The 14042-nt window shown below is 32.1% G+C and overlaps 1 protein-coding gene across 1 annotated transcript; it reads right to left on the reverse strand.

Annotated features, from left to right (window-relative positions):
* Nucleotides 1-238: 238 nt before the first annotated feature.
* LOC129313767 (60S ribosomal protein L6-like) lies at nucleotides 239-2266 on the reverse strand. Its single transcript, XM_054957135.1, has 4 exons — nucleotides 1964-2266; nucleotides 1528-1634; nucleotides 747-928; nucleotides 239-643 (listed from the first exon to the last, which is right to left on the reverse strand). Exons 1-4 carry the CDS (start codon nucleotides 2212-2214, stop codon nucleotides 488-490), a joined length of 696 nt encoding a protein of 231 aa, XP_054813110.1. The 5' UTR covers nucleotides 2215-2266; the 3' UTR covers nucleotides 239-487.
* Between the last annotated feature and the right edge of the window lie 11776 nt (nucleotides 2267-14042).

Consider the following 14042-nt stretch of genomic DNA (forward strand, 5'->3'; position numbering starts at 1 on the left):
ATTTTATTATACATATTCAACTAACTAAACATTGGAAGTACGCTTGCTTATTTCTACGAGAAATCAGAAATCATGAATTTATTCCCTCATCTAATTTATCAACCCACTCTCATTTCTATTGATATTCTTATTCAAAAAAGAAATGCAAACCCAGCAAGCACTCACCGCTTTGACGAAAAATAATGATACGCAGACTTCGTAGGGGATAATTTCTTATCTTCAATGGGAAAAAAAAAAATTACTCAACGAGTTATTTTCACGTCTCGTAGAAAACCCAAAACTTCTTGTGATACTATCCAAATATGTAACAGGTTTCTAAAATCAATTAGCTCACGAGCAAAAATTGAAGCAAATAAATCACTTCACTAGTATAAAAAAATCATATTCTTTCGTCATCCCCAGCGAAGAATGGCCCATGAGTAAAGCAACTCCGACCTAGCTGAACTAGAACAGAACGAGAAAAATTAAGTCAAAGACTCTGCTTAGCTTAGAAGACTAGCTCATGAGGCTTCATGCCGGCCTTGAGAGAAAACCTTGCACCCAAATAAGCCTTCAAGTCTGGAACACCGTCTATGGCTTTTATCAATTCTGTGTCCACTACTTTCTGGTCATCTTTTTTCTCTTGAGGGATCACGTTTTTCTCCTACAATGGTAAAGAGTAATTAATAGAGATAAGAACACTGACATTTGAAATCAGAGAGAACAATTGTACAGAGAAAACAAACAAAGCAAATTCGACAACAAACCTCCTTTTCTGCTTCAAAGAATTCTCCCTCTCCCTTCTTCTTCTTCTTCTCGGCCTTCTTGGCAAAGTACTTGTCATCAAACTTTTCCACATTAACTCCAGAGATGTCTACCTTGGTGGATGTTCCAATGACATAAGACTGGCTTACACGTCTCAGAGGAACTCCGTTTATCTTGAATGGACCTGAAATGTCAAGGAAGACACATAAGTAAAATGACAAGATGACTTTGAGTGAAGACAAACATATAATCCAAAGAGGAACAATTAGCTACACGTAATTAGAAATAGAACTGCTACACACTAAAACGTATTCCCAACAATTAGCATTTTCACAAAGACACATGCCATCAAGACAACATTGAGTGTGAGGTTTAAACATATACTCCCTCCATTACTATATATAAAAAGTCTTTTAGAACTTTTTTTTTGTCCCTAAATATAAAAGGTTGTTAGCATATTTTTTTAATGAATGGACCATGATATCCTTATTAAATTAGAAACAAAAAAAGATAAATACTCTCATTAATTTACTTTAAAAAAAAGATTCATTTTTATTTACAATTATTAGTGGCAAAATTAGAATGTTGCTACAACCAAATTTATTAATTTGCATGATTTATATAGAGGGACGGAGGGAGTACACCGTAAGCAAGTAGTAATAAATACCACATGGCAACATTGTAATGTCACAATTAAAATGAGAAGATAAGATAGACAAAACAAACAAAACTAATTTGTGATCAGAACATGTGATATTAAACAAAGAGAAACGCATCCCTTACCAGTAACAAGAAGCAATCCCGAAGGAAGCTGCTTCAGAAACACTACTCTCTTTCCCATGAATCTCCCAGCAAGAAGTATCAATACTGTCCCGGGAGTAATGCTGGCCCTAAAGACAGAAACAGCAACTATTAAACCAACCCAACAGATATGATGTTAGGGAAAAACACACAATTTACAGTCCGCCATGAAGAAGGAGTGTCTCTACTTCACATCTCAAATTAAATTCAAATTGGAATTGCCCAACTACGCTCCACACTATCGAATCATAAAATAAAACCGACAAATAAAAAGTTCTTCAACAGAGTTAACAAAACAATTATAACAAATCAGATCAAACAACAAAAAGAACTCTACAAACAAAATCAATTTCGCCTCCATTCTGACAACAGAAAGAGACGTCAAAAGGAAAATTAAGAGCTGAACTTCGATAGGCACCTAAGTTTAGTAGGTTTAGGTTTGTGCTTGTTGACAAGGGGCTTCTTAACATCGTCGGCCGGGTAGAACTTGGGAGGCTTCTCGGCCGGAGCTGTGGGCTTAGGTTTGGGATCGTGGCGCGGGAAAACGCCACCGTTTTTAGCCTTGATGGCCCACAAACCCCTCTTGTGGTACATCTTCGACCTCGAGTACTTTCCTATTCCTCTTACCAATTCAGGATTTCTCGTGACTCTAGGAGTTTTGGGCGCCATTGTTTGCTTCTACCTTCTGCTGCTAAACCCTAAACTCTTAGCGCAGGGGGTGAAAAAACCGACTGTGTATTGTTTATATATCGGTAAATCTGGTTCGGACCCGCCTTTGCGAAATATTAATGATTTTTAACTTTAATTTTGACCTCTCTTTTTTTTAGCAAAAATTTTGACCATATTGAATTATATTGATTGTTATTTCGTCCGTTTCAAAATGTCGAAAGTGTTCTAATTTCTAAGGATACACATTTAAAAAACACGATTAATTATATAAAAACATGATTAATACATTAAAATATTAATCATATTACTAAATACTAGATTTACCGTTAAGTTGATGCATTGAGTTGAAACATAGTTTTTTCAACCAAAAACAAGCCAATTTTGTTGATTATAAAAAAGAATTACACTCACTAATATCAGATAGTAGCAATTAAAAAAAAGCAATAAAACATAAATACAACCAAAATGCAAAAAGAAATCAAACTAAAAAAAATGGGTTTTTAATCAATACGTTGTAAATAATTAAAAAAAATTACCTAAATACTGCATCTTGAAAAGTATTTATCAAAATATAACGTTGAAAATTGTTCAGATTGAGAATGGTTCATTCAGATCAAGAATGATTTTTTAGTAGAGATTTTTTTCTCTTCAATGAAAAGTGAAAGCATTCAAACTAAGAATGATCTCAGCTTTTTTTCATTGGCACGATATAATATTCATTGTCAATTGTAATAATCTCTTACTTTTTCTCATTATTATCATTACCTCTTTTCACCTCTCCAAACCTACTCAATTCAAGTTTCATTACATGCTAGCTTCATCATCATCCCTTTTCAACTTATCTATTCCTACTCATGTTGGGTCATTCATGCCTTTACTTGATGACCCCGCACTATTTTTGATTGAATACAACACTTTTACTTTTGAACATGGTAGACCATCAAATAAAGCATATGTCACCCTTCGATGGTTGATTTCTTTAGATGAATCACTTCAGTTTGATTTAAACATGCTAACTACACAAATAAATGAAACACTTGAATTTCAAGTGAAAATTAATTTACCTCATAAATAGCGACTATCGACATAACATCTTGTTCTCCTTCTTATACGTTGTGGCTATTATTGTTGTTGTATCTTCCCATCTTTTTAAAATTCAAGAGTTTCATTTATTTGTATAATCAGTGTATTTAAATTAAACCAAGGTGATTCAACTAAAGAAATTGACCATCAAGGGGTGACATATGCTTCATTTAATGGCTTACCATATTCAAAAGTAGAAGTATTATATTTAGCCAAAAATAGTGCGGGATCATCAAGTAAAAGTATAAACGATCCAAAATGAGTAGAAGTGGGTGAGTTGAAAAGAGATAATAATAAGGGTGGCATGTAATAAAACTTGAATTGAGTAGGTTTGGGAGAAGTAAAAAGGGGTTATGATAATTGTAATATCCTAAAAATTTAAACCCGATTAGCTAAACTTAAGTAGGATAATTAAGTTTATTGATGTGGTGTGTGGCCAAAGAGGACCAACAAGTATGTTTGGTGGTAATTTCAGCTTTAAATGTGGGTTCGAATTGAAGTCAGGCCATTCGAGCATTAAAAAACTAAAAAATGTTCTTCTGTACCACATGTCGCAATGTGAAGGGCATTCGCCAAAATGCATGGAGGCAAATATTAGTCAGCTTTCTCTGTGCCACGTGTCTTGGTGTGGGTTGCGTGTGCCGTGGCATGGCCAAATTTTTACTTAAACCAATAGTGCTCTATTCGAAAAATCAGAAGAGATGAGAAAAGGAAACTAAGAGCATGTTGCTACCTTTGCCAAAGCATGAAAGCAAGGACCATTGGAGACATTTGGGAGCTTTTAATCACTTAAGGTAAGTCTCATATGCCCTCTACTTCCTTCCTCTCTTTATTTCATGAAGATTAAAGTTAGGGTTTGAGTTGGGAGAGTGATTTTCAGTCAATATGAGTTCGAGCCCATTGGTTAAAATAGATATAATGCTAGTTGTTTAGAATATTTAAACTCAACATCAATAGTTTTGTGAATTGTTGGTTGTTCAAGGCCATTAATAAATAAAAATTCATATTTATAAAGGTTGTTGGGAATATTTTACAACCATTAATGGTCGTTTAATAATTCATTAATGATAATGTAGGTTATTAAAACCTAATAAACCTATTGGGCATGTTTGAGAATGGATTTGTGATTTTGATTAAAAGAGAATGTAAAGTTAGAATGTTGGAAATTGCCCAAATACGGGGTAATAATGAATATTCTTGTGATTTCATTATAGACTATCAGTTTTGGCACCATTCAAGCTGTTTGACAAGCTTTGAAAGTTGTGTTTTGAGGGATAAACCTTTAACATCTTAAAAGTTTGAGATAACAAGCGAAAAATCTTGTTTGTGTAGTTGTTTATTAATTAATTATTTGTTGAATTTAATAGTTTGAAGCTTGTTTAGTGTTTTGAATACCTATTGATGCAAAGTCGACATTGTTTGAAATTGTATTGAATTGTTGAAAGTAATATGTATGTTTATACATGTGTGATTAATGATGATAATTGAAAGTATGTTATTATATGATATTGGCATATGGAGTAAAGAGGAGAAAGGGAATTATGTAAACATGATATGATGGAATTAACGTGTATTGAATGACATACAACTTATTATTATTTACATAGCATGATTATTGGTGAGAGTTTCGCCTAGGAAGAGGAGTAGATTGGTAAATCCACATAGCAATGGCTGCTCACTATTGGAATTGAAAGCTTGCTTGACACAGACTGTTGGAATCGAGAGGTGACCAATGTTTTATAGTTGATTCGAGACTATCCCACTTGTTTTTTAAGGGACTTAAACCCAAGTAATTTTCACCAGTTCTTGGGAAGGCTAGATTAGGGGTATGACATCACATGGTTGTTAGTATTGAAAGAAACTATGGTACACAAATGAGTGAGTTAACTTTGGCCCGTTAGTTCCTCACAAGTAGAAAGCTGAGTTAGTCTAAGTTATGAACGTAGCTATAGGATAGCTATCAATTTCGTGTCGAAAATAATAGGAGGGTATAAAGTTGGCATTGACCATGCATTTAGTTCCTACCACATGGTTGTTATTATTGTAGTTCGGTGTGTAAGAGGTGCATGGTTGTTATTTTTACAACCTTAAGATATGCATAATTGAGATATATTTGATTATATGTGTTGTATGCTCAGTTACATGGTTGTTTTCTTTTATGATCATGGCTACATTTTGATATGTGTGATAAAATGATTATTTATTGCCATTTACATTCATAATTAATTGATATACAATTGTATAAGGTAAGTTGACCTTAATTATTGAATGGTTGTACTCATCTCTTATTTTTCAATATTACAAAGCCTAGCTCATTAAATCAGGATTGGGAAAAACGACCAAAGGCTTAGGATTGAATATAAATTATATCTGTACATCTGTAGATTTACTTCTATGTATATATTGATGATTAATTTGCCAACTAAGAGTTTATACTATTCTTTTGACTACTTGCATCATTAGTGTAAAATATCTTGTATATTTTGTGCCTTAAGTTAGTGTTATGTGATTGTAAAATTTAAATTGAGGCTAAAATACTAGTGTAAGTAGGGTAAGGTGTATCTTGGATGTCTTGAATGAATATTTGATGATCTTATGCAAGATTACTCCCCCTTATGATTTTGTGAATCAAGGGATTGAGCGGTAAATATATGAAATTTGTGTATTAGATTGATTGTAATGTGTTTCACGAGTCCAAAATGGTTCATTGAGTGTGGTATAAGGGTTGGTATAAGCTTTTAGCACATGTGTTGGAATTTGGGCACCTTAGTTGTGAATTATTGTAAAAAAGGAGTGAGTTTTGTAAACAATGTCCAACTTTTGGCAGAAAAATCATTTAGTTGTAAAACTTATGCCATTAGTTAGATTTAGGAAAAAGCTCTTTATAGATATCTAAATCACCTCAATTGAACATTAGATGGAAAAATAAAACATGTCAAAAGTTTGTCTCAGGTGCTATCATATGATAATAAAATTGCTATCAAAATTTATGCAATGTGCTGCGACACATGGTACAATGGTTGATGAGCTGTGATGCATCATATTGTTTTAGAAAAATTGAGGTTTTCTAATTTCTTTTTGCAAATACTTTGATTCTTTTTGTATTCACATGTTTCCGCCATGTTTTAAACTTTAATTTGAGAATATTGAAAGTATATGGGTGCATTTTAAATCGTAAAAACTTGGGATCCCTATTTATAATATTTTACAAACTTAATAATCTTTATTGGGGTCAAGCCCTTGATTACCTTAGATTTGATAGTTAATTGAGATTAGATAAGCAAATCTTACAATAATAATAAGGAAAAATAAGAGATTATCACGATTGATAGTGAATATTATGTCATGCGAATGAAAAAAAAAAGTTGAAATTGTTTTTGGCTTGAATGCTTTCACTTTTCATTGAATAAAAAAATAATCTCTATCAGAAAATTATTCTCTATCTAAACGATTTCTTTATAACTACAAAATCATTCTCTATCTAAACAATTTTTAGTACAGTATTTTGATAAATACTTTTCACGGTGAAACATTTAGATAATTTCTTTTATTATTTATAGTATATTAGTAAAAAAGTTGAAGAAAAAAAAGTCCAACAAATACCAAAACAATTATCCTATACCAGTTGAGATCAAACCAAAATCAAAAACATCACAAGCCTTCTTACCTTGCTTACTTTAGCCTAAAAGATAAACCAAACAAACATCAAATAAAGGAGGTGTTGCTATTGAAAGCCACCCATTAAGTATCAACTCATTTGCATTAAAAGCTGCTAATTAGTAGTATCACTTCCTTAGCTTGAAACTAAAGAAAAATAAAAGAAACATTTAGCTTAGCACCTATAAGCAAAAGCAGCTCCAATAATAGAGCCTCACAACACTAAACACAACCCAAACTAGGACTTGCATTGAGAAATTTAAAAAGCAATTCACAATCAATTTCAATACAAACTTGTCCAATAAAGCTATCACAAACTTACAAAACCACCTTAATTGCAAGACATTCAACTAGAAAGCTACTAATAGTCTTTACTTGTTTCCCTAAGCCACAATAAAATCACCCACTGCTACCCCTACAAACCACATCTACATCAACAAGCTCGTCCTTCTTTAAAAAACCATCAAAATTAATTTTCACAACCTCACTCATAGGTGGAAGACAAGTTTTAAGTCTACAACCAAAGGATACATTATTTCCACACAAATTACGATTAGCTCAAAATATAACCCCACATTCCTCCACCAATTAGATTGCAATAGCAATCACCTTATATGGCTCAACCTTAAATTGATTGAAAACCCAATTATACCTAGCCTTTCAAATTCTTCAACAAAGCATAACAATGAATGATTTCCCACCAACTTCCAAATCATTTTTCCTCAAAAACCAATCCTCCAACTATGCTTCACTAATAGATACATCATCTCTATCAATAATAATGGGTAGACAACACCCAAACTAGCAACACTTGGCCCAATTACACAAGAGTAGAGGATGTTCAAGTGTTTCAACCTCTTTTCCACATATAGGATAAAGTGAATCCTTCACACATTTTCTTTTGAATAAAGCAAACTTTGAAGCCAAAGCACCCTTCAATAATCTTCATAAGAACTGCTTAACCTTGGGTGGAACATTCAGACCCCATTTGCAACTCCCCATATTAAATTGAAACATATAAATAAAAAAGATAAATAAATGCTTTGATAAAAAAATAAAGATTAATAAAAGCTACTTTATACTTTTAAAGAAACATATAAATTGAGAAAAAAATCTAAAAAACTTAGAAACCATTTGATTGGACAAAAGAATAGGAGAAAAATAAATTTAAAAAAATAAAAAATGGCCTATGTTACCTTCTTTTATAATAAGTTTAATAAAACCTAACACCATATACTGATAATTCTATTTGAAGTATGAGTAGACACTTCAATGTTGACAACTTTTTAAGTGAGAATTCAAACTTTAGTTTATGGCATTAAGAAATAGCTTCTTCTATTAAATCCAATTATTTCACTTCTTAGAATTTTTTTGTGTTAGCTTTATTTACTATTTATCTCCAGCTTGGACTTTATGAGAGTTATCCATGTATAAATCACAGTTTAAAGGAGCTGTAAGTTCACAAAAATAAAAATTTAAGAAGGTTTTATAATTATTAGTTGGATTATCTCCACATACCTGAAAGTTTAATTCAAGGAGTTCATTATCAAGAGATTTATGGAAATTTTGTATACTTTAGTCTTATATACTTTCTTTATTCAAAAATATAAGGCATTTTTAATTGAATTTCACTTCTCAATAAAATAGTTACCTACTTTCAAACTAACCCTATATTTTTATATTTATCCTCTATTAAATATCCCACAATAAATATAAAGTCATTTTTTAACAGAGGAACTTTTAAAAAAAGTAATGATTACACCTCAAAAAATTAAAAATGTCTTACATTTTTAAACATCTAACTTTTTAAAAAATAGTTTATATTTTTGAATAGGAGGGAATACAAAATATAAAATCTATTAAAACATTTTAAAAAAACCTAATCAACTTTTATATTCAGGCATGAATCTTCTAGCAAGAAAATAGAAAAACTCGATAATACATTGATAGAAGGACCACACAAGTGAGCCCAATGGGCAGAGGCTCAACCCACAACCCAGTAGCCGTCAGTTATTCCCTATCTCTTAACTAACTGAGTCAGAGATAGTAAAACATATAATTATTTTTTATTTAATAAGGCAGTTACTGATTGTCTGCTTTGGCGTCATCGAGAGCCAAGGGGGAATGATGTCGTCCCTATCTCTGGCGACTCCAAAACCTCCACCGCCTGCCAGCTCCAGATGACGCCGAAGTAGACATACGACGGTGATGCCATGAACGGCGGTGATGTCGGCTTCCAGAGCTTTTTTCTTCGAAATGCCGTGCATGATTAGCTAGAAGAGACGGCGCCGTGAGTAGGGGAGAACTCCAGCGAAGCACACAGGGATACCACGTGTTATGGGGTCTTTTAACATAAATATAATAAGATTTAAAAGACCAAAATTTTCCTATTCAAAAACTCATATTTCTACTCATTTTCTCAGTGATATGGATGATAAAAAAAATTTATCAACATGAGTATGAATCTCTATCAATATATCAATATATACATAAGAAAAAAATTAAGATATATAAATTTAAAATTTGTTACTAGGCTTTGATGCCACGTATTAGATCTATATATTTCAATTCATATAAATAAGTAAAGCAATATATGCGTACCTGAAGAATTTATGAGTACTTGAGAAATCTCGATTACCTCGAGTGTAGGCAGGTACACAACCCACAGGTTCCCAGAGCCTTCAGAGAATTCAGAGATAATAGAGTAGAAGAAATGAGTCGTATGTTTGTGGTTATCGACTAATTGTCTTATATAGATTAAATCGGCAACCGCCTTATTAAATGATAGGGATGGCATCGTTCCCCCCTCACTCCTGACGACGCATCTCCCTGACTGCTGCACGCCAGCCTTCCCCATTCCTCCTTATTTCCAGCTTGCGGCTGGAGAGGACCTAAAAACGGGTTAGGAACTCGGTTCCATGGGTTCTGGGCCAATATCTTAAAAAAAGGTTCTGGGCCCAGAAACATATTAGCCCAGTAGAGTAAAAAAAATTTGTTGTTTTTGCTAATTACGTTTTTTGGCCCAGTTTAAATTACATCTATCTGCCCATAATTTCTAGTATTTACAAATTAACCTTAGGATATTTCTGGAAATTATATGTCCCTTAACTTCCAGAATTGCAGTTTTAGACCCAAATCTCTTCCAGAATTACCTATTTACCCCTAGATACATTTTAAAATTTCACTTAAGTCTTAAATTTATTCCTTAATTCCTAAAAGACCCCAAAGGTAATTCCTTTAGAATTACCTAGGATTCATGTTCTTCCTGTAACATCCCAATTTAAATTTTAATAGTTAATTTGAATTAATAGAAATTTTGAAAAAAAAATATTGAGAGGTAAGTAAATTAGTAGAAAATGATCATTAAATCTAACTTAGGATATAATTTTAAATAAAAATTTAAAAAAAATAAAAATAATAAAAATAAAAAAATAAAATAAAAAATATTATTAAATTATTATAATAAAAAAAGAAAAAGAAAAGGTATTAAAAAAAGGGAAGAAGAAGAAGAAAACCAGTTGCTTTCGGCGCCGCGTCATGATTACATAAAATAATAAAAAAAAAGGGAGAGAGAGGAAAGAAGAAATAATAAAAAAAGATGTGGGACCTACTGAATTTTTATAAAACTCACCCGTTTCCTTTCATTTCTTCAATTCTTTTCCTGCGCGCGAGCTGAGGCGGAGAGAAGCGAGTCGCCAGTGCAAAATATCTAAATTTTTAAGGTAAGAGTTTTTAATAGGATATTTAGGGTGTGATTTTAAGCTTTTCAAGACTAAGTAAGTGTTCTAAAAATTTTTCTTAGTCATCCTTCTTCTTTAGTTTCTGAGTTTGTAGTGATGGAAAATTTAAGATCTGAAAGAGGGATGAATTTATGTTGAATAAATATGGTTTTTGAGGTTGTCAGTAGTATAATAAATGTTCTAGAGTATAAATTTATTGATGATCTTTGAATTTGTGGCTTATGGATCAAATTCTAAACTAGATCTGAAAATATATATTGATTTATTGAGGTTTAGATGATTATTTGGGATGAGAAATGAATTATTATGGTTATAGAATTATGGTTCTAAGCTAGAGACTCAATTTTTAATTTTTGAGTATTTTAGGTACGAATTTATGAAATAAAAAGAAAATTTTGATAATAGAAATTAGTTTAGAAGTTGATTTTTAGATTATTAATGTTTATTGATAATTAAAAGAGGAGTTAAAAATTTTACTTAATAGTATTAACTATAGATTTGTATTAAGATTGAGATTAGGAATTATGTTATATTTTTAATTCTATTATTAGAATTATTTTATTAGTTTCAAAAATTGAAACTAATATTTATAAATAATATGTTATTTGTAGATTGTATTACTGGTGAAGATTGTGGTGAGAGAGAAATTTTAAGGAATAATTTATTGAAAAAGCCACAAGGTAACCATGCTTTTAATTTATGATTTGTGTTACTTCATATTAATTGGGTGATTATTGAGAAAATTATAAATTTTGTAATATTATATAATTGTGCAATATTATTATGAATTTATTTGATTATTGTGGGAGGTGTTGGGAGACTTGCTATTGTTGTTGTATTTATGTGCCACGTGGTACGCCCTTATTTGAGCTCAATAGGTGGCTTGTAAGGGCTCGGGCTAATCTACCTTTGGCCGGATAATTTAGCACCGAGTGAGGGCTACGGCTCGAGGTTAATGGAGGGATATAAGGATGGTTATTTGTGTGTATTGTAATATTTCATATATTTGTTGGAATTATATTATTTTTAATTCTCACTTAGTAAACACACACTTAACTGTTTGTATACACTATCATAAATTGGCTTTGGTTACTGGGACTTTTGAGTCTCATTATGTGGTTAACAATTTTCAGGAGAAGAGCCACAAGTGACACGTGGAGGAGTCCCAGAGGCTTAGTGGTATAGATCCACTGTCTCTTTTGGGTATTTAATTTATAATTTATAATGTGTTATATTGCCAATATTAGGGCTTTTTGTTTATTGTCAATTATATGAATATATAAATGTAATCATGCCTTTCAAACTATTTCTATTTTTGGTACAATTTGGATGACTGTAATTTTAATATTTGGTTTACTTTGGATTGGTTAAAATGGCATGATTATAAGGCCAAATAACTGGCTTGTGTTAAAAATTGACTAAATTGCTTATTTTACTTGTTGGGAGTATAAGGATGGACAAATGTAATTCAGTTTACTTGTTGGGAGTATAAGGATGGACAAATGTAATTTAGCCTAATGGCATGTGGGAGGTAAAAATTTATCTGAAATGTTATAGTGTGTGAGTTGAAGCCAATTATAAAATATTTTATATTGAAATTATTGATATAAAAATGTGTTGGGTGGCTGTAACCCAACTATGGTTGAGTTAAATTATTTTAAAAAAAAATTTGGTGTGTTACACTTCCTCACCTGCTCCTATGCAAAAAGGTGAGCTGTTGTCAGAGTTAAAGTGTCCCAAGGATGATAAGAAGAGAGCTGAAATGAGAAAGATACCATACGCTTCCGCTATCGGCAGTCTCATGTATGTTCAAGTGTGTACTCGACTAGATATTGCTTTTGCCATTGGAGTGCTAGGTCGATACTTAGATGATCCAGTCCGGATCATTGGAAGGCTGCTAAGAAAGTTATGAGGTATCTTTAAGGTACAAAGAATCATATGTTGACTTACAGAAGGTCAAATTCTCTTAAGGTTGTTGGGTATTCTGATTATGACTTTAAGGGATCAGAAGATCTTGAAATTGTTGGCTTTTCAGATTCAAATTTTGCCTCTTGCCTGGATAATTGTAAATCCACAACCGGGTATATTTTCATGTTGTCTGGAGGAGCTGTCTCTTGGAAAAGTGTAAAACAGACACTTACGGCAGTTTCATCTATGGAAGCTAAGTATATTGCTTGCTTTGAGACTACACGTCACGCTATATGGCTGAGAAAGTTAATATCTGGCATGCACCTAGTTGAGTTAATATCACGTCTTCTAACCATTTACTGTAATAACAAATCTGCAGTATATTATACCAATAATCACAGAAATTCCAACTGCACAAAGCATTTTGATATCAAACTTATGTTTGTGAAAGAGAAAATTGCTGAGTCTCAAACACGTGTAGTACACATTCTTGGAATGTAGATGCTTGCAGATCCACTAACCAAGGGCTTACCTGTAGAAGTTTTTCAAAATCATGTAACTGTATGGGTATTGTGAATTCCTTTGATGCCCCAGTTTAGTGGGAGTTTGAGAACCTTTTATGTTGCAATTTCTCTTTAGGCTTTGTTTTTCTTCTATGAGTTATGTTCAGTTCAGTTAGATGCATCTATATCATTTGTGTCTCCATAGGATTCAATGATTCTGTTGTAGTACGCTATGCATGTCACTTATTTCCCTATAGGAATCAATAATTTATGTTGTTATCTTATTGAGCTGTGTTTGGAATAAAAATTTCGTATTTTATTCAGATTATGAGACATTATATCACTTATTTTCCTATAAGATCTAGTGATTTTTTGGAGTTTCATTTTCTGAATCTTGTTTGTAGCTTGTTTATACAACTTGCTTAATTAATGCAATCCAAGTGGGAGATTGTTGGAATATTTATTTATTTATGGATTAACATTAATTAATAAGCCCAAATAGATTGGTCCTTATGATCTTGTGTGGACTGTGATAGGAGGACTATACAAGTGAGCCCAATGGGCAGAGGCCCAACTCACAACCCAATAGCTGTCAGTTATTCCCTATCTCTTAACTGATTGAGTCAAAGATAATAAAATATATAATTATTTTTTATTTAATAAGGCGGTTATCGATTTAATCTATATAAGACGATTAGTTGATAACCACAAACACATGACTCATTTCTTCTACTCTATTATCTTTAAACTTTCTGAAAGCTCTGGAGACCTGTGGCTTGTGTACCTGCCTACACTGAAGGTAATCGAGATTTCTCAAACACTCATAAATTCTTCAGGTACACATACATTGCTTTACTTATTTATATAAATTAATATATATAAATCTAACATACATCACATAATATTTTATTTAAAAATGACATGACTGATTTCAATT

Source organism: Prosopis cineraria, unplaced genomic scaffold (assembly GCF_029017545.1).
Source record: "Prosopis cineraria cultivar Desert tree isolate PC_DT_omini unplaced genomic scaffold, ASM2901754v1 PC6, whole genome shotgun sequence".
In the NCBI taxonomy this organism is placed as follows: Eukaryota; Viridiplantae; Streptophyta; class Magnoliopsida; order Fabales; family Fabaceae; genus Prosopis; species Prosopis cineraria.